The following is a 25347-nucleotide window of genomic DNA, read 5'->3' on the forward strand; positions in this document are numbered from 1 at the left end:
CAGTGGAAAACAATCATGTTTAGTAGCAATTCATTACTCTGTCCAGACTTTCACAACATATTCTATCTGGTTTGTGCCTTCAGCTTGTACCTCAAAACATTTTTGGGACTCAATGTAAGTTGTTTCCAAAACCTCCTCAAAGAGGTAGTAAGGACTCTACCTAAGACATGGAATATTTGGGGCCTGTTGAGATCTAAAGATTTATTCCCAGATTTGTGTAAAATAAACAAACAAACAAAAAAAAACCCCACTTCTCCCCGCATTTCCTACAAGCACATACCCGACAACCTAAAAAGCCCCCCAAAGCTGCCAAAACAAAACCAAAATTTAATGGAACCCATCAGTTGTAAGAGGTTCTGTTGCAGAACTTTGTCTAAGGACTGTCTTGTTCAAATGATCCTGAACTTGTAAGTTTATTCAGGGTTAAGAAGAACCATCAGTTCATAGGAATCTTTGAAAACACCAGGAGAATTGATTTATTTAATTACTAAATATTTTTACCTTCAGCAAAGCTGTTGTTGATTGCAGTGTGCATGTTATTCCTGCACAGATCTCTCTTTCTTATATATTCATCTTTTTTAGTGCAAAGATTCCTCCAGTTTCTCCTTCTGACTGTTATGATCTCAGTTGCACCTGAAACAAACAAACAGGAAAGCCTGGTGTCTTAGGGGTCTGAGTATTTGTTTGTAAAACCATGTTTAAGCTTCTACTGTTGTATGGCAAGGGAAGAGTCCTGAAGCTAGGGCTCAAAGTGTGTGTGTGTTTAATTAAATGTTTGGATGATGACATTCTGTATTTGAAGAATAATAAATTTTAAACTTTTAAGTAATTTGTGAAACAGACTTGCTTCCCAACAAGCTACTCTTAGGTAAATTAGGTTGATTTCTTTACCACTTTCATATTAAATCAGATCACAGATCATTCTTTCACTCTGCTTCAGTTCACCATTCTCCTTCCAGGTTTCCATATCCCATTTACAGCGTTGTATGTTTCTAATTGCCTGTGGTCTGTCTAGTACTGTAGGCCATCATTCACTTAGCCTTTTAGTATCCAGCTACTGTGTAAACCAGTTTTATCTGAATGCTCTTACAAGATTTAAATACCTGGGTAATTTTATGATCAGTAACAACACTTCCGTTTTTGTTCTTTGGGATGTAAGTTGGCCGTACAACGTATTAGTGAAATGTAGCACCTAGTCTAAGGACTTTTCTCCTGCAATGAGCAGGTATGTGCATGAGTAAGTGGCCTCTTGCCGTGTCATAGGAATGACTTTTCCATGAACCTACTACTGGAGGATTTAATGAGTAATTGGTCCGATTCTGTCTGCAAATTATGTTTTGAAAAGACAGGTATATGCAGATGAAAACAATACTGATCTTGTACTATTATCCAATAGAAAATAATGGTCAGGTGATTTATGACAGAATTCATAGCAAATCTGACATGATTTTGAGGAATGAGTGAGTATAAAAAAAGAAAGAAGAAGGTTGGAACTTGATGAATGGATTTTACTAAATGTGAAGAGAATGCAGATGAAAATGGTATATGATGGACTTCATACAAAAGAAGGTCGTGTATGGAGCGTGTCCAGAGAAGGACTGCGAAGCTTCTGAATGACCTGGAACACAAGTCTTATGAGGAGTGGCTGAGAGAACTGCGGCTGTTTAGTCTGGAGAAAAGAAGGCTCAGGGGAGACCTTATTGCTTTCTACAGCTACCTGAAAGGAAGTTGTGGGGAGATGGGGATCGGACTCGTCACAGATAGCTAGCAATAAGACAAGAGGGAATGGCCTCAAGTGGTACCAGGGGAGGTTCAGGTTGGAAGTTAGGAGACATTTCTTCTCAGAAAGAGCAGTCAGGCATTGGAACGGTTGCCCCAGGAGGCGGTGGCATCACTGTCCCTTGGGGGGGGATGTTTAAGGAAAGGTTGGACGTGGTGCTTAGGGGCATGGTTTAGTGGGTGATATTGGTGGTTGGGGGACAGTTGGGCCATCTGATCTTGGAGGTCTTTTCCAACCTTAATGATTCTATGATTTCAAAAGATATCCAGGAAGGATCGTATAGTGTTTATACAGTTCTGCATGCTTCACATAAAGCCATTTACTTTAAATGACCAGAATTTAGTATCCATTCATTACTTGGATGACTAGGTAAGTAAAAAGAACTGTCTTCTAGAAGTAATAAAAGTTTCAGTCAGATCTAATTCTGCATTTCTTCCCCCTCAGTTTTGGCTCAACAGAATAAGTTGTTGAAACAGAAGTGTTCCATGACAGCATATCTGTTTTGATACATTTTCACCGAAATACAAAATGCTTCATTGAAACAGACTGTACTGACCAACAAGCAGACCAAATTTCTACTAGGCTTTTGAATGCTTTCCCACCATCCATCCCATCCCACCATCCCAGTGAGATGCAGGACAGTCCAACCTTCTGGTGTCTGTGGAACATTTCACTGTAAGTAGGGACCAGACCATCATCTCTCGGGCAAGTTTCCCTACTTTCCAAGGATAAAGTAATGACACTCTCATGTTCCTGATGCAGGTTGGTTCGTATATCAAACAACTGCTAATCCTGGAAGCTCCACAGCTGTTGAGTGTAACTGAAGTTTGATTCATTCAGCATCTGTCATGGGTCCCATGACAAATTTTATTCTGAAATTATATGATTTCTCAAAAAATCTATCCTTTGGTATTTTGAAAAATGTCATTTTTCTCAAATTGACATGATATCATATTCTAGCTTGTTGAAATTTTCTGCACTTGGAAGCTCTAAACTTTGGCTATATTCATACATGATTTTACTGTACAAAATTATTTTCTGCTTTTATTTTGGTGGTACTGTGAAGTTTCTGTACTAGGGTGAGTTCAGTAAAGTGTTGTACACAGAAAGAAAATTTTGTCAAACTGGTAGTAAGTAGGTTAGAGTGAGTGATGTTATAGAATATATTGTTTGTACAATGAAGGGAGAAGGTGAGATTGCTGAAAAAGTAGGCAGTAAAAGCACATGTGATCTCAGTATGAGACTAAAGTGAGTAAAACTAGAATAAATGTAGAATTTCTTTGCTAGTTTACTAAATATTTGTATTTAGAGTTAGAAGTTCGCAAAGTTTAGAAAAATACTAAAAGGAACGTTTTGTTTTCTGTAAATAAGAAAAAGGATGAGAAATACTGAAATTGTTCTGTTTAGTTGAAGTTACTTATGAATGGAGGGAATTTTCAGTCACACAGAAATTTATATAACTTCTAATGAACGTTGTGCTTCCTAAAACAAGGAATCATAAGGTAAATGATTGGCTTTTAAAAGTAATAAAAATTCTAAAGCTGTCCATCTGAGTAGAGGCCAGTCACCACCCTAATATGTTAAGGTCTCTTTCTATTCACTAGAAACTACGATCATTTGTTATTGCCAGTCGTCAGAAGGAAATACATGGCATCTTTTTTGAAGACAATGCAGAACCAGGCTTACATTTTCACTCCAACTTCCCTTCTCCTTTCTGAGACTTCCTGTGTCTCTTTCATCCTACTCTTTTCAGTGTATGTCCTTTTTAAAACCTCCTTTGTCTTCTGTTTTTGAGAATGTCTGTAATTGCAGTCTAATATATTCACATTCCTAATACTTACTCAGGTTCCTGAGTAGGTGTTACAGAATAAACCCTGGGTTATCAGACTCTGTATAGATGTCCAGTTTATAGATAATTTGGTGTATGTCTACAGTAAAGGGAATCACATTTTTCTATCCTATCCTATCCTATCCTATCCTATCCTATCCTATCCTATCCTATCCTATCCTATCCTATCCTATCCTATCCTATCCTATCCTATCCTATCCTATCCTTTGTGACAGAAGGACTTAAACATAATATTGTCCTTTTCCTTATCTGGCTATTGAATGAACTTCAACTTTCCGTTTTGGAGTTGATCCAAAGTGGAACAGATTCTGTATTTGCACATAGGGCAATCAGGAATAAGGCAGATTTCAATAGCAGCACTTATTTAACATATTTTGCAATAGCTACCAGAACTTGAAGTCTGAGAGTAATTTCCCCGTGTCATCATAAAAGTACTTTGAATTTACAAATGATCATAAGATTCCACTTTTTGTTTTTGTTCTTGTTGCAGTCTTACAAGAGTCTGCAAGTTTCTTCTTAGTGTTTCATGAAAATGAAGTTTGTAAGCATAGATTAGTTGACAGCTGTCAAAATTGAAAATAAAAATTTCAAAGAAGGTATTGGACATATCTTTGTAGGTTTTGTTTTTGAAGTTATTTTTGAATGAGTAGTGATCAACCACTGATAAATGCAGCTGTTTTTTTCTGTTGGGAATGTGGACAAAACATCATCATCTTCATGGCAGCATGTGCATTTCTCAGTGTGGTAATGCTGTGTTTGAAGACAACAATTTCATTTGGTTGAGAAGGCAGTAGTTCCAGACATAGCATTATTTTTGTTTTAATTTCTAAAAGCTATTAAAATACTCACATTGGTCAGTGCAACTCCGAGTACTGTGAGTCCGAAACACCTCATGGAAATCCTTCTCTTTTTCTCAGCTATTGTAGGTGAGGTTAGCTCAGCAGTTGAGAAACTTATTTTAAAATTGAGTCAAAGGTTTTGGTAATAGGTAACATGTAGAAGACTGAGCTCAGGACTGCACTTCCCAAAGACTGTGTTTATTTACTCTGTCAGAATAAAGACTACACAGCTTGAGTAATAGCGATATGTTTTGTTTCACTGTTTTTATGGACTGTGCTAGCCACACTTTATGATTTTATTTATTTATTTATTTTCATGTTGGTTAGAAAGCTTTTTGTAAAATGTTTTTTTCTTTTTGAAAAAATGACTAGCAAAGCCAAAAGTACCGTTCATTTTTGTCATTTTTCCTTATTGACCCCTAAGACACATATTTTTATTTTGATGTAGTTGAAGCACCTTCATATACTACCTTCTTATCTCATTTTTATGTTTCTGCATTACTTTTATTATTTTTAATTGTTAGCATTAATTATTCCTGTTTGCTGATTAATTCAACCATAATAATCATCAGCCATAAAAAATCATATGCATTTGTTCATGTTTTCATTTTTATTTCACATTGACCAAAGAAAATATTTCCAGCTGTTAAAATAGGATAATTAAGCAATTTCCACTCAAGATTCTTGAGCTTGTAAACACATTGTGCAGCTTTCTTTTTTTTTTTCTGCTGTAGGAGTATGAACTACCAAATCTAAACTTCATGTATATATCTGTGTATATTTAGTGCCAAGGTCAATAGAGCATCCTAAATGGGATTGGAGGACAAAACCGGAGAACCATGATTTTGATGAGCTAAATCATATTCTTCAAGAGAGCAAAAAACTTGGAAAAGCCCTTGAGAATCTGTCTCGCAGTAAGTTGATTGATTTTAGTTTTTTTAATGTAACCGTGCAGCCTGAATTGTAATCTGGAAGTATATATCAAGAAGGTAGTCTTCCATTCAATTAAGAGTAAGTTCATTGACATCTGCAGTTAGATTCTGGTTGAGGAGGTTCACAGAATGTCTGAGGCAATTTAGCAGCTCGCGTGCTGACTGAAACTACTTCCCCTGCACCTCCTTTTTTCTTGCATTGGTTTTCTGCTAGCTTAGTGAGATGAATTAGCTCATAAAGAAATCAAACACAAGAACCTGGTGTAAGGAAAATGGCGGGAACATGCAGCAGTGAGACTGCTCCTTTGGGCGTTAACAGTTAGGTAGGTTTAAACATTTGTCAAACCTTAACCTCATTGATGGAGATCAGACCTGCTACTGAAAAGCAATTAGGTATTTTATATCCTTGATCCCAGTTAATTCCTTACAGTTTTCAAAAGCAATTCAGATAATTTAAAGCATGTTAAATAAATACTCTGAAATTTGGTAACCAATTATAAAAAATAATCTCAAGGTTTATCCCTTAAGAGACATAGTGAAACAGGAGCAGTATTTAAAAATAGCATTCTCACGTAAGGAATAGCTCTGAGGTATGTTGTTAGTCTGAAGTACGTTGATGAGAACAAACACTACTAACAACTATCAAAGTGTGAAAAGTACTCAGCCATGGAACATGAAAACTGAGTATGATGTGGTCTGTGAGCCAGGATATGGGAGACATTTGAATGACAAATATTTAATTTCTCCTCTCATTAAATTTTATCCCCGGCACTTCTTGATTCAATGAAGAAATTTCAGATGGTGATATCAGAAACAAAGCTGAATGAAGAATGGAAGATCTGTTTTGTTAAGTATTTTGAGATTTCATGTTTTTCTGAGTCGGGTCAAAAACCCTAAACTAGTTTGCCCAAATTCCCTCTCTCCCAAATGTTTTAGGTTGATCACATGAATTATACTCTGAGAAATTTTTGTATTACTTATAGTAGTATAGTACAGGTCTCTTTTCAAATACATTTCTCATAAACTGGTCTATCTGCCTTTTCTCCTCTAAGGATTTGAAACAACTCCTGACTGGATCTCTGGTTTGCAGCCCCAGCATTGCCTGACAGTATTACTGTGACATGTGTGAGTCTGTCATTTTCAAGCCTTTCTCCTTGTAACCAGGCTTAACACAGATTCAGAAGCAACTTTTTTTTTCCTTTTTTCTTTTTTTTTTTCTTTTTTTTTTTTTTTCAGTTTCAGAGAGAGTTATTTATCCACTGTCTGGAAATACAAAGCAGTCAGAGGTGAGAGTTCAGTAATAAAGGCCTAAATCCACCCTTCAGTCCTATGTCTTTTCTGTCCTTGTGAATATTGTGTAGGTTCCACTGAGCTCCTACATTCTTATACTTAAAATACAGTTTGCAGCATTCTGTGCCTCTTTTTGCCAAAGGGTTTTCTAATTGGAGTGCAAAACCACTGCAGCTCTTCTGAGTCCTGTGCTTGGACTGAACATGAATATACCTGGTCAATGTAGTTGGAGTCAGGTTTTTGTAGATTTATGTCACAAACGATACATTCTTTGCTATTTCTTGCTAATACTTGATGTTTTCTGGTGATTTGTCAAGATAATACAGAATTTTACTCCTATCCTCCAGAGTCTTTTAATTCACTTGCAACGTGATGTAACGTTCACTTTCATGAATGTGCTTTCTATTTCTTCATCCAGATCATTAATGGAAATATTGTCAGACCTCTTCATGATTCCATTTCAGATCTGACAACCAGCCCTTGAAAGCTACTCAGTAAGTGCATTTTTCCCACCAGATGTTTATCTACCTAGCAGTGATTTCACCTAGAATATATTTCTCTAATTTGGCTATCACCTAGGACAGTAGACAAAGTCTTATAATAGCTTAAGTATTTTACATCTGCTTCTTCCTCTTATCCACTAAGCAAGTTTCCAAGTTGAGAAAGCAATTAGACTGATATGATATGATTTGTTCTTGGTAACTTCGTGTCAGCTGGTTCTTATCACCTTTCCTATCCGTTAGATATCTATAAACAATTTATTTAGCAATTTTGTCAAATATTTTTGCTGCTGTCAGATTTAAGCTGGCTGATTAGTAATTCCCCATGTCTTCCCCTTTTCTTTTCTAAAGAAGGATGGGGTATTTGCTCTTTTCTGTCCTCCATTCATGATAGACAGTTGCTAATGTTTCCAAGGTTTCTTCAACTAGTTTGTTAGGTGCTTTAGAGTGAATTTCACAAGATTCTGCCAACTTGAGTGTATCTAAATGATCAGAATATCTTTCAGCTTTCTCTCGTCTGGCTTGTAATTTTCCCATCTTAAAATCACTAGCATTAAGCATCTGGCCACAATTAATCTTTTTTCTTTTTTTCTTTTTTTTTCTTTTCTTTTTTTTTCTTTTTTCTTTTCTCTCTCTCTCTTTTTTTTTTTTTTTTTGTAAAGACTGAAGCAGTGAAGCTATTGAACATTGAGATTTCCTTGTATCATCCATTGTTTGTGTCCCTTCTCTATGATGTAGTAGTTCTGTATTTTACTTTATCCTCCTCTCCTAATGTGTTTATAGTATCTTTTCTTGTGACTTTACTTTTGTTCTTTGATAGTTGTTACTCATTTTCACTTTAGCCTTTTTGGTTGTATCATTTAAAGATTTGTGTCAGATTAATTCTAAACTGTATGTCCCTGTTTCCAGTCTTTGTACTCCTTTTCAGATAATTTCAGGAAATAAATCTGTTCTCTGCTGTGGTTCCTTCCATATTAGGATGATATAAAATAAAAATAAAATAAAAATTAAAGCTACAATATATGAAAAGTTTGGAAAAAAGAAGAGGTATAATTTTGAAAATAAAACTAGTCTTATTATTCCAGAGGGAATAGAGTTTGCATATAGCAAATATTGTGGAGGGATTCAACAAAGGGACATGTCCAGGGCTTTGAAAGTCAGACATGAGAAATTCATTCTGTGCTAGATCCAATGATTCCTTATGGTGAATTTTACAAAAACCACGACAAGGTCCCACAGCTATCTTCAAGCCTGTGTTACTGCTTGCTTTTGGCTTATAAGTCATTGCTTTTGATTCCACAGGCATGTCAAGTCTGTAAGTCCAGTGCTACATTTGATATTAATCATGTTTCCAAGCAGTATGTGACAGGCAGTGGGCTCAACAAATGGATCCCAACATACTATCCATTGCTCTTTACAACACATTTCATTTTTCAGTATTTTAACAGGGAAGAATGCCATATAAAGTTGGCCATTTGAAATTAAATGATTTTTCCATTAAGTCCTGGAATTAATTTCCAGTTTTAAAGATAAAGATATGCTTTGGATCTTGTACTGAGTTTCTAGGACTCCACAGACTTCATTGCCTGCTATGCAGATGACACAGCCTTTGTTAATTAAACTCTAGTTTCTATTGCTTCATCTACTGCTAGATCTCAGCTTTGAAAGAAACCCATGCACCTCACACAAAATTAAAACTGTCTGAAAGCTTTGGAGGGTGAGACTCAGACAGTCGGATGTCTCATCTCTCCTATGTTCAGTATGTTTGTATTTGGAATCACACTATGTTTGTATTTGGAATCATCTTCCCAAGTACCATCAAGACAATACGTAAGCAATTCTGTACTCCGGTAGATCCAAGAAAACAACAGAGACTTCACACTCAATGCTAAAGATATCTTGAGTATTGAGAGACCTGAGAAGAATATGGCCATAATAACGGTCTAAGTGTATTGGAGCTTGGTGACTCAAGTATACCATTTTCTAGAGGTCAACCCATGTCAAGAACATGGGTTTCATTTGCTTGTCCAATCACCTATGTGTCATTGAAGTGTATTTTGAACTATCAAGTCAATTATTTTGGAGACACTTTGGTTTATGAAACGACAGGAATATGCTGCATTTTCCTTATGCATGTTTCATTTTCTTTGATTGAGAGGCCACTCTTCTTTATTGCCATACTTCTTCCTTTGCTGATCCTAAATAAGAAGTGTCATGCTGTTTCACATGTATGCTCTTCTATTTCCAACTCTGGCCTGTTTTCTTTTTAAAAAGAGTTAAAATCTCCTGCATAGCTGAGGATCTTTCTCATAAACAGACCCGTCTTAATCCCCAGTCTAAGGTTGGAAAGATGCATAACAAGAGATGGAAAACAGTGAATTATGAATGTTATGAGTGGGGGGAAATAAGGACCAAATTAGCAAGAGTTTCCTTCAAAGTAGGCATGAAGTCTGACTGCTTTATGAGCACCTTTGCATCTTTTATGTGAACAACTAAGGACTTGAGTGCATATTGGATGTTTTCATTTACACATGGTAACAGCATTTCATGACATTTAATGTATTCTACTATGAGATGGGTATGTTTTCATAATTACACATAGACTTTTAACAGAGTTAACCAACGGTTTGTTAGTAATGTTTGGATTCTTGTTGAATCCAGGTGTATACCACAAATTAGGAGGGAAGAAACAAACTTATGCTTTGAATTCAGTGGGTGTTCTAAGGTCAGAAGAAGGGTAGTAAGTTAACATTAACCAAAGCTATTTGGGAATCCATCCAACTCAGTCTGAGGGAACCCCAGAAGTAATGGTATCTAGCTATAGCCAACAGAAAAAAAGTATTCTGTATTTCTTAGTTTGGAAGGGGAGTAATCAACAATGAATCAGTACATTAGAAAGCCCCCAACAATCTAGTAGGAAATACTGTTGCAAGAGGATCATAAAGAATTGTAGAATCACTGAATGGTTGAGGTTGGAAGGGATCTCTGGAGGTCATCTGGTCCAACCCCCTGCTCAAGCAGGCCTGCCTAGAGCTAGTTTACCAGGACCACGTCTAGATGCCTTTTGAATATCTCCAAGAATGAAAGAACTCTGAATCCCTCCAGAGTATCTCAAACTGTTACTTATAATGTTAGAGAATCAGCTGCTGTTTATATATAGCCTAAGAAAGACAAGTGTGATCTTATGGTGAGGAAGATAAGCAACAAGAGTAAAACTCTCATAATAACGGTACAACTAGTTCAAAAAAATGATCAGAATATGTTAGCAAGCTACTAAAATATGTTCTGTTTATGGATGAACCTGTGAGTACGTGGGATGTGAGAAGATGGATATACACCATGAACTATTTCAATGTGTTTAGCAGTCTCTGAAACACATTAGGATGGGTTTTCACTAGTAAGATTCTACACTATAGGAAGTTATTAATGATTTACAGACTGCTTATGGAAGATGTACTTTAATGGAATGCCACTAACATTTATCAGAGACCTCTAAAATTTCCCATTGAAACTAGATATTTCTGATGATGATACAACTATGAATGCAGCTTGCATGACATCTTACTAGACTTTTATCACTCACATCTTACAGGTGGCATTGTTTTAAGACTTAATACCTTATTTATTTATTTATTTATTTATTTATTTTTAAGTCATGCATAGCTGTTGGTCTGAAATACACTTTAGTCTATAAAATGACTTACCCAGTCAGTTGAGAATCTAGCCATAAATATGTTCTCTTAATTGAACCACAAAGCTAGTCATCAGTATTCTGTAGAGGCTTTTTTCTTTCTTCTGTTCAGGCTGAACTTTAAAATCATGTTATCCTTGTGTGAGATCAATGTTTGTGATTTATTTTGAGATCGACATTTTTAGATAAGCTCAATCAAACCTTTAAGGAAGATAATTTTATCTCAGTACTGCAGCTGTTATCCAATACTTCTTTTGCTTATAAAATCCGTTTGCTTTTAGTGTGATGTATGAGTAATAATACAAAATAATGATATTTTCTGAGATTGAAACGGGAAGAATGTGAACATAATTATTGCTATTCAATTATGAAGTAGGACTTATATGGCATGGAGATCACCGTGACTTCACTTATAAGTATCTTTTTTCCTACAGATGTTAAATTTTTAATTACCTTTGTTGAGGTATTTGCCATTCTGATCCAATGTGCTCTAAGCTTCAGGAATAGAGTCTCTTTCTGAGTTACAGTGCCTTTTCTGAAACAGTATTTGGCTTGGTAAAAAATTCCCTAATGCTATTGTGGAACTGGGACTTGTGTGACTGCCATTGCAGATGCGCTACTTTCTAATCCTTAGATAAAGGTGGTTGGCATTCATGGGGTAGTAGGAAGGTGGGCTATATTCTTTGCTACTGGCTGTTTTGGGCTACTCACATTAACTAACCTACTGCACTATACACCTTTCTCTGATTATTCTCTTCTGATGTGACCTCGGTTTAGAAAAGTTTCTGGGACATAATGTTTGATACTTTATTTGTATTTTTGTTTTTTTTTTTTTCTTTTTGCCTGATTCATTACTCTCTAAACCTAATCCTGAAATTTGTATTCTCCATTGGAGCCATTCAGAAATTTGGATATAACAATGCTGCATGCCTGAAGCACAAATTCTTTTTCTGGGGATTTAATTATTATTATTATTTTTTAAGTTGCCATTGGAAAGAGAGTTTAAATCCATCTTTCCTAGATGATGACTGTACTAATGTATAGTGTGCTGCTTTGCTAGTATTTGGTGCCTTGTAGATGACACTATTTTCCTTTTTTCTGTATGGCTAGATGTTGAAAGGCATATTGTCCTAACTCAATATGGATACACCTACAGAAATTTTATGCATAGTTGCTTAACAATATAGTGATATATGGCATCACTGGCAATAAAAAAATCACTGAATTATTACTGGAGGAAATAGGGCTCATTTTGAAAGCTGTAAAAAGACTCAGTGTATGTAAATAATATAAGAATGTCAATTATGTCAGTCAATGGCAAATCTATATCTATTACAATGTTCCTACATAGAAGTGTCTGAGCTGGTTTGGTTCCTGTGTACATTTTCCAAATCAGGGGGAAATGTTTTGTTTGCTGCAACCAGAGCAACCATTTTCTGTCCTTTGTAATCCAAGAATGCTGTGAAATAGGAAATCTAAATTTACCTTGTGTTCACTACTTGATGCAAACAGGCACAGGAGCTAATAATTAGTAATTTGCTATCCTGCCAACAGCAGTATGGCAACTGTCTGGTGCATGAAGTTTTGCTGTGGGAAACAGAAGTATAGCTGAGATGACCTGACCCACCAGCAAGGGAACAAACGCTCCTCCTGATTTGCTGTAAATGGGAGTCAATTGCTGGTCAGTTGATATACAATGATACGTATTCCTGTGTTTATGCTCAAAGCTGCAGTATTAATAATGGTAGAATAATGGAGTTTGTTACAGAACCTGTGATGCGCTAAGAGTTTGACAGTCCAGCCATCCACAAGTTCCCTGGCCTAGACCAATCGTAAGAATGAGTTTTCTAAAGTTAGTCAGGATTGCCTTAGGAGGTCTTAGTTCCAAACTCTGTATATCAAAACCAGAATGCTTTGTTTGCTATGTAGGAAAACTGGCTGTTGGGAGCTCTGTGGCCATCTTCTGGATGTTTAGGAAAATGCATAAGCTATTTGTAACTCCCATTGGGCAGAATGGTGGTATTCTAACATAAGTTAAAGTAGTAACATTTTATTTTCTTTTGACTAGGAATGCATTGTGCATTTGGAAAATATGCGTCTTTAGAAAAATCTCAGCTTATTTTTGTTGTGTTATTTCTTCCTGTAGTTATTTAAGGAGCACAAATAGAAGTAAAAATGGTAGATGTCTCTGAAGTTTCACAAGCTTTTTTCTCATTGGAATACCTGTTCTATAGTTTCAGGTATGTATAGAATATGAAGATATTGCAAGATTTTGAACTAGTATAAAGCTTCTCAGGAATAATGCAGCAGGCAGGTAATTTAAGACTTGCCATTTCAAAAAGACCTGAACTCATACAGTACCTGCTGTTTTGAAAATGAATTTTATGTTATTGAACTTTGAGCATCAAAGTCTTAAAATCACTTTCCAAAGAGGAATAATACCACAGAGTGGAGAGACATTATGTACTTCATTAGTTTTATTTGTTACAGGGGAGCAGCAGCAAATGAAACTGTTCTGCTAAGAACTGCATATGAAAGAGCTAGGCATTTTTAAGGTTCATAGAATTATTAACAATGTGTTTTATGTTTTCTTTTGTTTTTGAAAGAAAGTTAATTCCTGATGAACTAGAAATTAAGCAGGATGTCTCAGGCAGAAGGTCTTTATTGTGGAAAATACTCTTTATAAACTGAAAAAAAATATATTTTATTTCATTATTACATGGTGCAGATACATTTTGGGAGGTGGCATTTTCATCAAAGAAGGTGCTTTAATGATCACTTTCATTTCTCCATTCTTACTGTTCTGCTGTTTCAAAGTTGCCATAGGGGTGGAAGATTGGGAACAGAAATCTAAGATATTTGTGAAAGAACAAAGAAGAGTTTTGTACATGTATGGTCAATTTAATAAACCATGTTTGTTTTTGTTGCTATTAGTTGTTTTGTTGTTATTAGTTTTTTGTTTGTTTTTTAAAGGCATGATAATCAACCAGTCTAATATTTTAGGTACAAAAAACAAACAAACAAAAATGTAAGTTGCGAGGTTAATACAATGCGATATGCTTTTGGGGAATCTGCTTAATGCAGGTGTGATAATACTAATTAAAGTATAAGTATAAAGTTGCATTATTATATTACGTTGGCTTGTAGATGTGTTTCCTTTAATCCTATTGTGCCAGAACTTTCTTGCAATCAGAAGGTACCTTGTTCTTCAAATTCTTTTCAAAAACTATGCTATTGACAAGATGAAAGTGTTTTAATTGAGATTGGCTGTGCCAGCATGAACAGCCCCACTCCAGATTTGCTACTGATCGGAGATGGCAGTAGTTGTGGCTGTGGAGCATTTCTGAAGGACTGTGAAAGCATGTTCAGACCAATTACTTTGTTGTTCCAGCACCCTCATAGCACAGAGAGTCATTACATTCAAAAGTAGAAACAAGTGCCCTGAATCTGTCTGTGTAATTCACTGGACAGCCAAGTGGGCTATGTCCTTGTGAAGCCTGATCAAAATTCAACACCCTTAATTAATTACCAAAGGGAGGATTTTTACAGACATAAAACTGGCAGACAGATAGCTAACTAATTCCCACTGTAAACCTTGCCTGTGAACCTAAGCTGATGGTGGCAAGCAAAGCTCTCACCCCTTTAATCAGAATACTGCACTTTTTCTTTGCAAAAAGTAAGAATGGTGGGACTATTGTGTAGTTGTCAATCATAGTATGATATAAAACTATAGCAAACGTTGTCTATGAGAAACAGCTGCTCTGAGAGAAAGGGTAAAGTACACTCCTTTATTTCTGAAGGATTTGCCTTTGACATCAGAAGACTTTCCCCAACAAAGGGAGAAGAACTTTTTCAACAGTCCCCTTCTTATCCACTGCTCAGTCAGTGGCTTGAGGCAGAGCAATGATGAAGCAGCCCTAAAACTTCCATTCTCTACATTCAGCATCACGTAGAGTCAGGCTTTAAATGCTTTAAACTGAAGAAAGTCAGAAAAAAATTGTTCCTAATAACTTATATTCTAACAAAGCTGTTGGATTCAAGTTTGAACAAACTGGGTATGCCAGTTTCTCTGGTATTAGAGTTTTTTGTTGATTTGGATTAAGTTGTGATGAGAAGTGGCCCCTTCTCGTGGAATACACTGACCCTTTGTCTCTAGCATTCTGTGATATTTACAATAACATTTTCCTATTTAGAATATATAAAAAGCATTTTTCCTCTTTTCTATTGCATGAAAGCCACATAGAAACAATGGAAATAACTGTACAAGGTACAGAGAGCATAACCAATTATTTGTTGTCAGATATACAAAATAAAGTGGAAAGAGTTTTGTTTGAAAAATTCTGATCTCAAAATATTAGTAATTATGGGAATCAGAGAGAACAACCATTGTTACCATTATTTTGTAGGAATTAATGGTTTTTGAAGTTGTCACTGTACTGCTTGAAAATAGTGTAACTGACAATAACCTATATGACTACCAAAAAGTCACGGAGTCGTAGAATCACAGAATCATCTCAAGAGTGTGCTAAGAGTTAAGAGAATAATAGAAATCCTAAATACTCTTCTATGGTAATTATGAATATCAATTTCTCTAGTTGCTTTCTCAAGGATTATGGATTAAACTGTTTCCCTTTTTAATGTTGTGGTAGTATATACAATGAGATTAATTCTGTGTTTCATCCTCAGGTTATATTCTTTTTTTACAGTCATTCCGGGTTTTTACTTGACGAACCACAGTGTGAAAACTGGAGCCTGTATTATTCCACATGCACCCAAAAAATCACCTCACTCTTACGATTTTCTGTCTGCTGCACACAGGAGGAGTGCTTCTGCTCAATTTCAGCAATGACATTTTGTTAGTTTGGCAACAAAAGAAAATTTATAAGAGTGGGCATACACTAATGCAGTAAAATCTTGGGGGAAAAAAAAAGAGCAGCAATTTTAAACCCACCTTTTATGGCTTAATTTGTCTTGTTCTCTGCTAATTGAGTTGCTTTACCAGTAATTAATAGAGTTTTGTTAATATTAATGGGGCTTAAACCATAACATAGAGATCTTTTTGACTGGCAGTATGGTAAATCCTACCTCCAGAAAAAGCCCCATGCCAAGATTACTGCAACAAGCTCTTTATGAAATTTCTTCCTTAGAATCTCTTTTCTTTTCTCTTGATTCCACATCAAAGAGAGAAAGAAAAAGGGTTTTCAGGTTTGGTTCTGTGATTGCAAAGATAAGTTTTCTAAACTTTTAAAATCTTATTTTTGTAAGATGTCCTTGGATACTGCTTTACATCTACACATTTATCTGAGAAATATATTTAGTTTTGCTATCAAGCTACTGCTTGCAATTTAGAAGAGAGGAAACTTGAGGCATTCTGGTAAGTTGAATTACTGAGCTTACTCTTCTCTAAATTCAGAGTAAATTCCGGGGAAATGGTGGGACTTCTGCAGAAAAGCAGTGTAATAAAAGCACTCCTTCAAACTCTGGATGTTTCCCACTTTATGTGTTTACATGTAGCAGTCAGAGAAGCTAATAGATCTTTTTGGGTGGGGCATATAGTTGTGCATGCAGTTTTTCCAATTTGTCATTCAGTACTTCCAGTATTGATCTTTGATTAGCAAGATAGGCAGTTGAATAGTGAAAGCATTTGTCATTTTTTTTGGAATGGAGTCTTGCAAATGACATGGTTACCTTTTGTAGTTTCCTTTGCCATACATGAAAATAAATATACGTAATCAGTAAATCAACACAGGGAAAAATTGCTCCTGTTTATTCATAGTTTAAATTCTAGCAGCCGTTCTATGTTCCATAATGAACCTGCTTCTTTTGTGGGTTTACTCCCAGGTTTCAAAGACCAATTCACAGAGCATCCTCTGTGAAAGCACATGAAAAGGGGACCAACCTCTAATTTGAGGAAATAAACTCAAATCAAAACAAAATGAACTGTCTTAAAATTATAGGAACTTGCTGAGAAGTTTGTATGTTTGGAGAAAGCATTGTGGTTGTAAAATGAATTGATCATGGTTGGGCAAAATAAGCCAAATGCGATGGAGAGCTTGTTGATGGAAATCAAGTTTTCAGGGCTGTTATTAAGAGAATTTTGAATTACATTTTTTTGCTACCTCCAAGAAAATATTTATCTGCTCTCTAGTAAGTGCCCATACAGCTCTGGGGATTGAAGAAAATAGATTTCATAACACATTAAAGTTCTCTTGAATGATTCAGGTTGGTGCAACCTGCTGATTATACTGTATGGACATAGTGTAGTGTCTGGCCTCAATAAAAAACTTGAGTTCTTAAAACATACAAATAGCTGTGAGGGATGGAATGGTTAGACAAAATGGATCTTGTTCAGTGTAATCTATTTTATCACCGCTGAATGATTGAAAGTATTCTTCCGAACTAAGAATTAGTAACATAGAGTTAATGATGTAATACAGTAAAAAAAAAAAAAAAATCATATAGTTAAGGTATACCAAATAGTGAGAAATAAAAAATGTTATGGAAATAAGCTTTTACTGTTGCAATCTTTAGTGTGATTTTAGAAAGAATAACTCTGTTCAGCTGAAACCACATATTTTGCAATATCATCAGTTGCATTCCTTAAAAGATGTCTTGATTACTCAATATGAATTAGAAAACTTTTAAGTACATATTCTTTTTATGCATGGGTACTTCCACTCTTTATTTTCACCACCTGGAGATGCTTTTCTTTGGTTTTTGAATGGAAGTTCTATGCTGGTAATCTTTCTTATCAAACCTCATGGGAACCTGGGAAATGCTTTGCTTTCAATAAATCAGAATTTTCAATATGATAGTATTAAATGTGTGATTAGTTGATCTCACCATGTGATATGACTGAGACATGTAGATATGTCATAAATTCTGAGACCAGCTATGCATATCTAATGTGCTACAGGACAGCCATAGTTAAAAGAGTTTTGTGACATGATGAAAGCAAACGCAGGAAAGACTCAGGCAGAAGGGCATGAGTCATGAAGGCAATACATAAGTTGTTGTTTAGAGGATTTAGAAAAACTGTTTTGCATTGGATTGTGAAATTTTATGAGATTTTACTCTCTTTAAGTTCCTTTGGTTTTCATAGAAACACTTTTATGTTGAACCATGGAAAAGAGAGAAGGGTCATGCCCCTTTGCCCCTGTAATTGTATCATGCTACTATGCATTCTGGTCAGGCTGAGATTTGCATAATGTGTCCATATTTAAATATTAAATTGATGTTTTAATTTTAGAAAGCAGGTAGAAGTATACTTAAGCTTTACTAGCACCTCTACTGTATCCATTTCCATAGTTTTTTGATAATTCATTTTGGTAACATCGCAGCTGAAGAAAGTTAAGAGCGTATTGTTTCTAGGCAATTTCACTAATGCAGCAAAATATGATACATTGTGTGGTAGAGAACAACATGGAAACTTCAGAGTAAACTTCTTTATTTCCTGCAGTGAAATACATTTCTAGAAAGGATGTTTCTAATTTTTTACTTTTTTTAATTATTTTTTTTTTCAGGCATTGCTATTTCTGATGAACTTGATAAGGTAAGATTTACTGTATGCCTGATGAACAGGCAGCTGATTGTGATAATTTTAGGCAATGAGAACTACATATGCCTGTCCTGGTACACACTCTTCAGTTCTTTTGGGTTCAGAGGAAGTTTGGGTATGGAAAGCTATATGGGTAAGTACTGCATATGTTGATGCATTAAGAGCTTGTTCCAGGATGGGCTGTCAGTTATGGGAAGAAAAATCTCACTGAGATTTAAGGAACTCTTAATGAGGCCATGAAAATGCTTTTGATCTTAATGCCATCTTTGCTTAATATCTGTTGTGTTACTTTAATGGTGTTCTTTTGGAAATGTTAAGTTTTGAATATCTTTAATTCACGAAGTCATGTCATTGGGTGGCTTTCTCATTGTCAGATATGATTTGAGAAAATGTTTAGGAACATTTTTTGATCCGATCAGGAATTCACAGGCCATAAAGAGCAGTCTTCAATTTCTTGCTGAATGCTCCATACAATAATCTCTTCTGTTTTGACTATTTTGATATGCTACATAGTGTACCTGAATTTTAATTTTAACTGTAATGAACTCTATGCTGAAAGAGTAATCCAACTAATTTATCAGTGTTCCAAAGGAAACAGAACACATTTTCCTTTCCTATTCTCTCCACTGGACAGCAGTACATGTACACTGTCGAGAATAATAGTGTTCTTGGTGTCAGAAACTATTACTGTCAGGGAGATAAGATCAAAAAGCATATAAGGCACAGGAATATTTCCTGATATAAGATACAATTTTGAAAATGTCTTCTCCTTCTCTTGGTAAGATGAGAGTACAATTCTATTTGACACAAATGCATGTGAAATACCTCCACTCGATTTTGCAGGAAGGGCCAGTGAGACAACATTGATCACTGTTACCATGCAATCATGTACATGTGAAGCTGCCATTTCAAAGCCATGGATTTTTATTTTTTTTATCATTTTGGCCTTAATCTTACTCTATCTCATTGCTCATATTAAAAATATAAATGGAGTCTAAGTTGTCCTTCCTACCATTACCTAAACTGTGCTCAGAAGTGATGAAAAAACATCTAGCAAAGCCTTTCTGTTACAACCCTTTTATTTAAGAGTACTAACAAAGAAGCCGTCTTAATTTAGCTTTGTTGAAAGAAATATGAAAAGCTGCTTTGAGAGAGTGGGGGATGGGGGAGGACATCTTAGACTAGAGCCTGCTATCACATACTTCTCCACTTATAAAGAGAAATTTCTGTTGGATTTGTTTTTTTCCAAGATGATAGATTATTTCTCAAAAAAGTGTGGAGGTTGAGGTGGGGAACATCATTGGTAAATTTCTTCAGGATGTACTCTGAGTGAAGAGTTAATTTTCCTTTCCTCACCATATAATTTATTGTTTACAATTTAAAATTGGAAATATTTTTTGTATAAAATTTGATATAATGTTAAATGCGGCGAATAGCATACACTACCTGACCTTTACAACAACTTTACAATATTGCATCTGCTTTAACATCTATTTCTGATGAGGACAGGTAATGTGAATGCTCTTGAAATCAAAAATTACTTGGAAAATAAAAAAAATTAAATATAAAACTCTTAACATACTTCCTTTGTACAGCCCTGCTCAACTGGCTTACAGGATAGACTTACTGAAAATACATACTTTCTGTCTCCATGGGCTTAAGTGAACTCTTGTTTTGCCCCTTAAGGATTTTTAATGGACATAAAGGCTACACCTGTATGAAGAAGTTAAGCATGGCAAGGACCATTCTGTGAAAGGAATCAGCCCAGGTTCATGTTGTTAGCCCTCTGTCCTACAACAGGGCAACTACATGCAGCCTGTCCCCTAGAAATGATCCCTTGCACATATTAATTCCCAAAAGTTTCGCGTGACCTGTTTGTAAGAGTGTTATTTGGCTTGGGCCAGAAACAACCAAGGACTGTCTGATAATGGTTTCACAGTATATACAATTTAATTTGATCTCAACTGAGCATGTTCCCATGCAATGTTTATATTTTGGGTATAAATGTAGCCAAGTTCATTGTAATTCCCAGAAATACATGCTGATAATACAGCTTCCTTATCTGGGCTGCAGCAGCAAGGAATCATTTTTAAAAGCATATTCATATCTGGATTTTGGATTAATCATATAACCCTTCAGGTGCGTGTGGTAGGTCCCAAACGTGGTATTAGATTCTTTTATACTGTTGGCATTAGTTAGATATCATGAGAGGCATAAAATTAAACATCATAATAAATTATTCTATATGCTTTTCCTTGCTTTATTTTTCTGAGAGTTGAGAGCATCCTTGCCAATTGGGACAGAGCCCATAATCCTGTTCTTTAATCTGTGGTTTAGATTATGAACCAAGAGAAAACAGAGAAAACTAGTGTATATTTATCTTTGTTAACATTTAAGCATATATTTTTTAAAAAAATAATTTCATTCTGGCTGCAGTAACCTTTAGTCACTTTTGTCAGGTGAGTACTTGATCAATATCTCTGGATGATGTAACTCCTCCTCCAAGTAATCCAGTTAATTTGTTTGTTGCTTAGTTACCCAAGCATTTGAATTTGGAAAACTAGTTTGCTCTGAATTGCAATCACTGTTCTGGAAGGGCATTTCATTTAAATAGACTCTCATCAAATACCTGCTATTATTACCTTTGTGCCAGTACTCAGGGATTTAGACCAAGATAAAGGTAGAGAAAACATAGGCAGATTTAGTCAGTCTTTCAGTTGCATCGGAAGCTTTCAGTTTGACAGAATCTAATAAAATTTCAGAATTTTATTGGCATAATTGCACAAAAAATCCCTAAGACTACTGCATTTAAACCAGATTTCTTGTATAGATTTCCTACTTCATTTCATTTATTTCAGATTTGCAGTTTGGTTTCATTTCTCTAGATGATTCAGCCTACTTCTCAATCTAGGCTGGGGAAGCTGTATAAAATCAGCAACTGACACTGCAAGTACAGTGTGTAAGGAATGAAAATGAGAAGGGATGTCTTGTGACTCACAGATTTTAAGGCTGAAGTGCAGAGTTAATATGATACAAATTTCTGAATCAACTCACCTTCTTTACTGCTGAACAGAAACAACGCATGAAAGGGTGCATTTTTTAAAGAACCTCATAAATATCAAGAATTTTCTGTAAACAGATAAAGAATTTGAGCTAGAATTTTACCCTTTCTGTGAAATTCTAATTTGGTTAAAAAATTCTGGAGAAAAGCATTGAGTTCACTGTGAGTTTCAGGGTTTTCCCCAAGTCTGTGAGGACTCTAGAAGACCCTACTTGTTTACTACATCGCATAGTAAATTATAGTATGTGTTGCATTGTAACATGTCTGCATTGTAAGGCACATTGAGGTAAAACATAGCCAGGATGCTACAGTGCATACTTCATGCAGTGTGTTTCAAATTTGTATATTTGTTCACATTTCAGCAATATTTCTGAGACAGACCATGGAAAATTAGGTGCTCACACCCTTTACTTCTTGCCAGTCAGAGACTGACTAAAATAATGACATTATAAAACTATTTAAAAGGGCATAGGGGAAGGTTTATTCATCTTCTGGCTTTTAATTCTCTAAAAGCTTTGCAAATCTTTTCCAAGAGTTATTCATTTTATTTATTTATTTATTTTCTGTGCTGTGTCTAGGGTATGCTTTCTTCTTATGAGTAGTATTACTACAAATAGTACAGCTTATATTTAACAACTACTCTACATCATCATCAAAAAAAAAAAGTCTGCTCACGCCAAAATTTTCCTCACTGTGGAGGTTTTCTCAAAATCCATATTGGCAATTAGGAATACAGAGCTTTTAAAGTTATGCTTAAGCAAATGGGTACACAGATATTGATATGCTCCCTCATAGGGGCTGCATATCGCAACCACGTCTCAAGTCAATGTGAGATGAGACTTAGCTGTCCTCCAGTGTTTCCCTTATCCTCGTTTCCACATAAAGTAAGCCTGTGGCTGTCAAGTTGGTAGCCACTGATAGGGGTGCTAGGTGGATGACACTGGACAGAACCATAAAGCAATGGTGCACACCAAGGTCACTATCGATCTCTTTATTTATGGGGGAATAAAAATTGGAAATCAGTTAAGATTCTAAGGTTTATATTAAAAAAAAAAAAAACTAAAAACTTGACTGGGAACAGAATGCTTCATCTAAATTGATTAAAGCTTTTGAAATAAGGTGCCAAACAAATGCCTTATATAGCTCTCAATAGAGCTGTCTCTGATTCCTCATTTTCTGTTTTCACTCTGGTTGCTTATGTAGTTGAAAGGAAGAAAATAAATTAGGTCACTGAAACTGTGGTGCACTAATTAACAAGATTCAAAATTGGAAGCAAGGTAATAAAGTGAGGCAAAGCATGACTATGTAATGTAAATTACATTTCTGTTAAGCAGAGTATGAAAGTACTACTTTAATCCATGAAATGTCTAGAGAAGAAATCAGCATAACAAGGACAGACACCGCATTCACGGTTTACTTATTCACATGCTGGTGGTGGAGTGTACAGTGTCTGCAAAAAGTTGCAGTACTGAAAAAAGGCAAATTTTTAGCTGCTCTTCCTTTTTTGCTTAGGTAACTGACAGCTTTTAACAAGATTGACACTGCCAGTTGTTGCAAAGTTAAACTAGCACAGACCTTTTTTTTTTTTTTTTTTTTTTTATTCATTATTAGAAATTATCCAAGGGAGAAAGGGAAGAGAGAAAACGGCTAGGGTAACAGAAAGAAACTTCAGAAGGGGCCAAATACTTCTTACTTACAGAAACTATTGTAGACACCTTGTGTGATGAAGGCATTGTGTGCAGTGAAGTAATTTTTCCTAGCTCATAGGCATATGATGGTAGTCACACCTGTTACAGGTTATATCTGCCAATTGACCCGAGGCCACCATCTACATTACCCAGCTATGACACAGCACCAGACAGATACATAAAATATATATTTATAAGAACATTAAAAAAAAAAAAAAAAAGACATCAGTGTTTAGATATCTGAAAACCTCTGAAGTCATGGTGTTTTTCTCAGATTTCTGTATTGGCTGTGTTTAACTTTCAGCGGTCATACCTTGCAGAAAATAGGCATAGTGTGAAAAGTAAATTCAATTGATGGAAAACTCTGGACAGATTAGTATAGAGAGTGGAGTGTGCACTCCACACACACAATGCAAATTGCAGAAAACAAAATAACAAGAGTGAGACAAATCCAGGGGCTATTTTGTATTTGGCTCTGTCAGATGGAAGCTCTTGGAATTTGACTGAGCAAAATTACAACATCTAGCCAGAGTGGGATAGGTATATTTGTATGAAAGCAGTTTGCACATTTTTTTGTTTACTTTCTTTAGTGAAGACCTCTACTTCAAACTGGGCTTTTACCATAGCTGTATCAATTAGTAGGAGACTTGTAGGAGACAAAATGGTTTGTTTTCAGGAAGATAGGAAAATATGGTTGCTAAGTTAACTAATCACTGTGCTATCGTTTTTCTAGATGCTTCTTGTTTGGGAAGTGTTGGTTTATGGCAGGAATATTTACTGAGATACTGATCTATGTAACACACCAAAGGATTTGTTTTCCTATTTCCTTCTGTCTTTAGAAGATAGGAATAGATTATATCTCTCCTAATTAGGAACACTGTATTTGAAATCTCTTTGCTATACTAGAAGAGTTTATTAAAGCAAAATTAATATTTCTGCTCCATTGTTTCATTATGTCTGTTTTTTTGTATCTATGCTCTATGCCTTTTTTTTTTATTTGTTTGATTGCACTGTTGTGCTTGACCCTTTCTCAACAACCTTTCTCATAACACCAAAAAAAGAAATACTCACCCCTTCACAACAGTTTTCACATACAATTTTTAGGGACAATTTTTTTTCCTTATTCTATATTCCTAATATAAATTCAAAGCAAATCACCACTATTGTTTTGAATATTTCAGTTGCATTTTGCTTGCTTCTAGTAATCCTCTTCAGCTATCTTCTTCCAGTAAGTGGTTAAAAATATGAGTACTAGTTTCAGAAATGCGTTTTATTAAAATGTTAATACCATTTTCAGAATTGAAGGATACATTATGTAAATCCCAGCAGGGTTATTTTTAAAATGCCAAATGCAGATATATTTTTCAGTTTTGCATTTATACATTATGCAAATAAGAGAGATGCTATTAATCTACAACAGTCGTTTGGTTGGGATGTTCATTATGCAGTGACCTCATCTGTTGCTTAGCATAACTGACACCATATGGGTTCTAAGAGTTGTGCATTTATTAAAAATATGTAATTTTTCAATATGAATTGATAAATACCGTATTTCTCCAGTTGATATTGAAAAGCAAGGAGAGGTTTGAGGCAACAGGGTGGGCAAATTTTTCTTGGAATTTTTTTAACAGAAATCTTTTCATTAGTCTATGATTCTTTCTGAATGTTACTTTGTCCTCTGAAATTTTAATATATTGCTATATTATTATTATTTTTTTAATGAATAGTATTATTTTCTGTCCTTTTTCTCTTTACATGTCCAGTTGAAAACAAGTAGTACAGTGCTTTTTTATTATTATTTTTTTTCTCTTCAGGACACAACAGGTTTTAATACCCCCCTTCTCAGACCTCGTGTGATTGGAGAATGGATTGGTCGTGAAGAGAATGATGCAGATCCACTAGCTGCTGAGATGCTGCAGCCACCAATACCAAGAAGTAAAAATGAGCAGTGGGACAGCGAGGATAGCAGCAGTCCTGGTGGAAGGTGGGAAATTTGTTATGCCTAGAAATTTTATACTTTTCTCATTTCTGAAGGAGAGCTTTTTTTTTTCTTTTTTTTTTTTTTTTTAATTTTTTTATGAGAGCAGAATGCAGGACTTCTAAAGTTCCATGCTGTAGTGTGGCAGCATGCACAATAAATGGGAGACACTGTTATGTGA

At 35.3% G+C, this 25347-nt stretch overlaps 1 protein-coding gene across 7 annotated transcripts in view; it reads left to right on the forward strand.

Annotated features, from left to right (window-relative positions):
* C2H8orf34 (chromosome 2 C8orf34 homolog) overlaps nt 1-25347 on the forward strand; it is a 220264-nt gene that overhangs the window by 41948 nt on the left and 152969 nt on the right. For 4 of the 7 annotated variants that reach the window (XM_048076998.2, XM_048076996.2, XM_048076997.2 and 1 more), the window contains exons 4-6: nt 5254-5382; nt 18405-18433; nt 25003-25172. In XM_048076998.2, the coding sequence (XP_047932955.2) occupies nt 5254-5382; nt 18405-18433; nt 25003-25172 (328 nt within the window). Of the gene's footprint in view, nt 1-2224; nt 2456-5253; nt 5383-18404; nt 18434-25002; nt 25173-25347 lie in introns of all 7 variants that reach the window. The other 3 variants (XM_013172492.3, XM_048077001.2, XM_048077002.2) reach the window with 3 other exon arrangements.

The sequence above is a fragment of the Anser cygnoides genome, chromosome 2 (assembly GCF_040182565.1).
Source record: "Anser cygnoides isolate HZ-2024a breed goose chromosome 2, Taihu_goose_T2T_genome, whole genome shotgun sequence".
Taxonomy (NCBI): domain Eukaryota; kingdom Metazoa; phylum Chordata; class Aves; order Anseriformes; family Anatidae; genus Anser; species Anser cygnoides.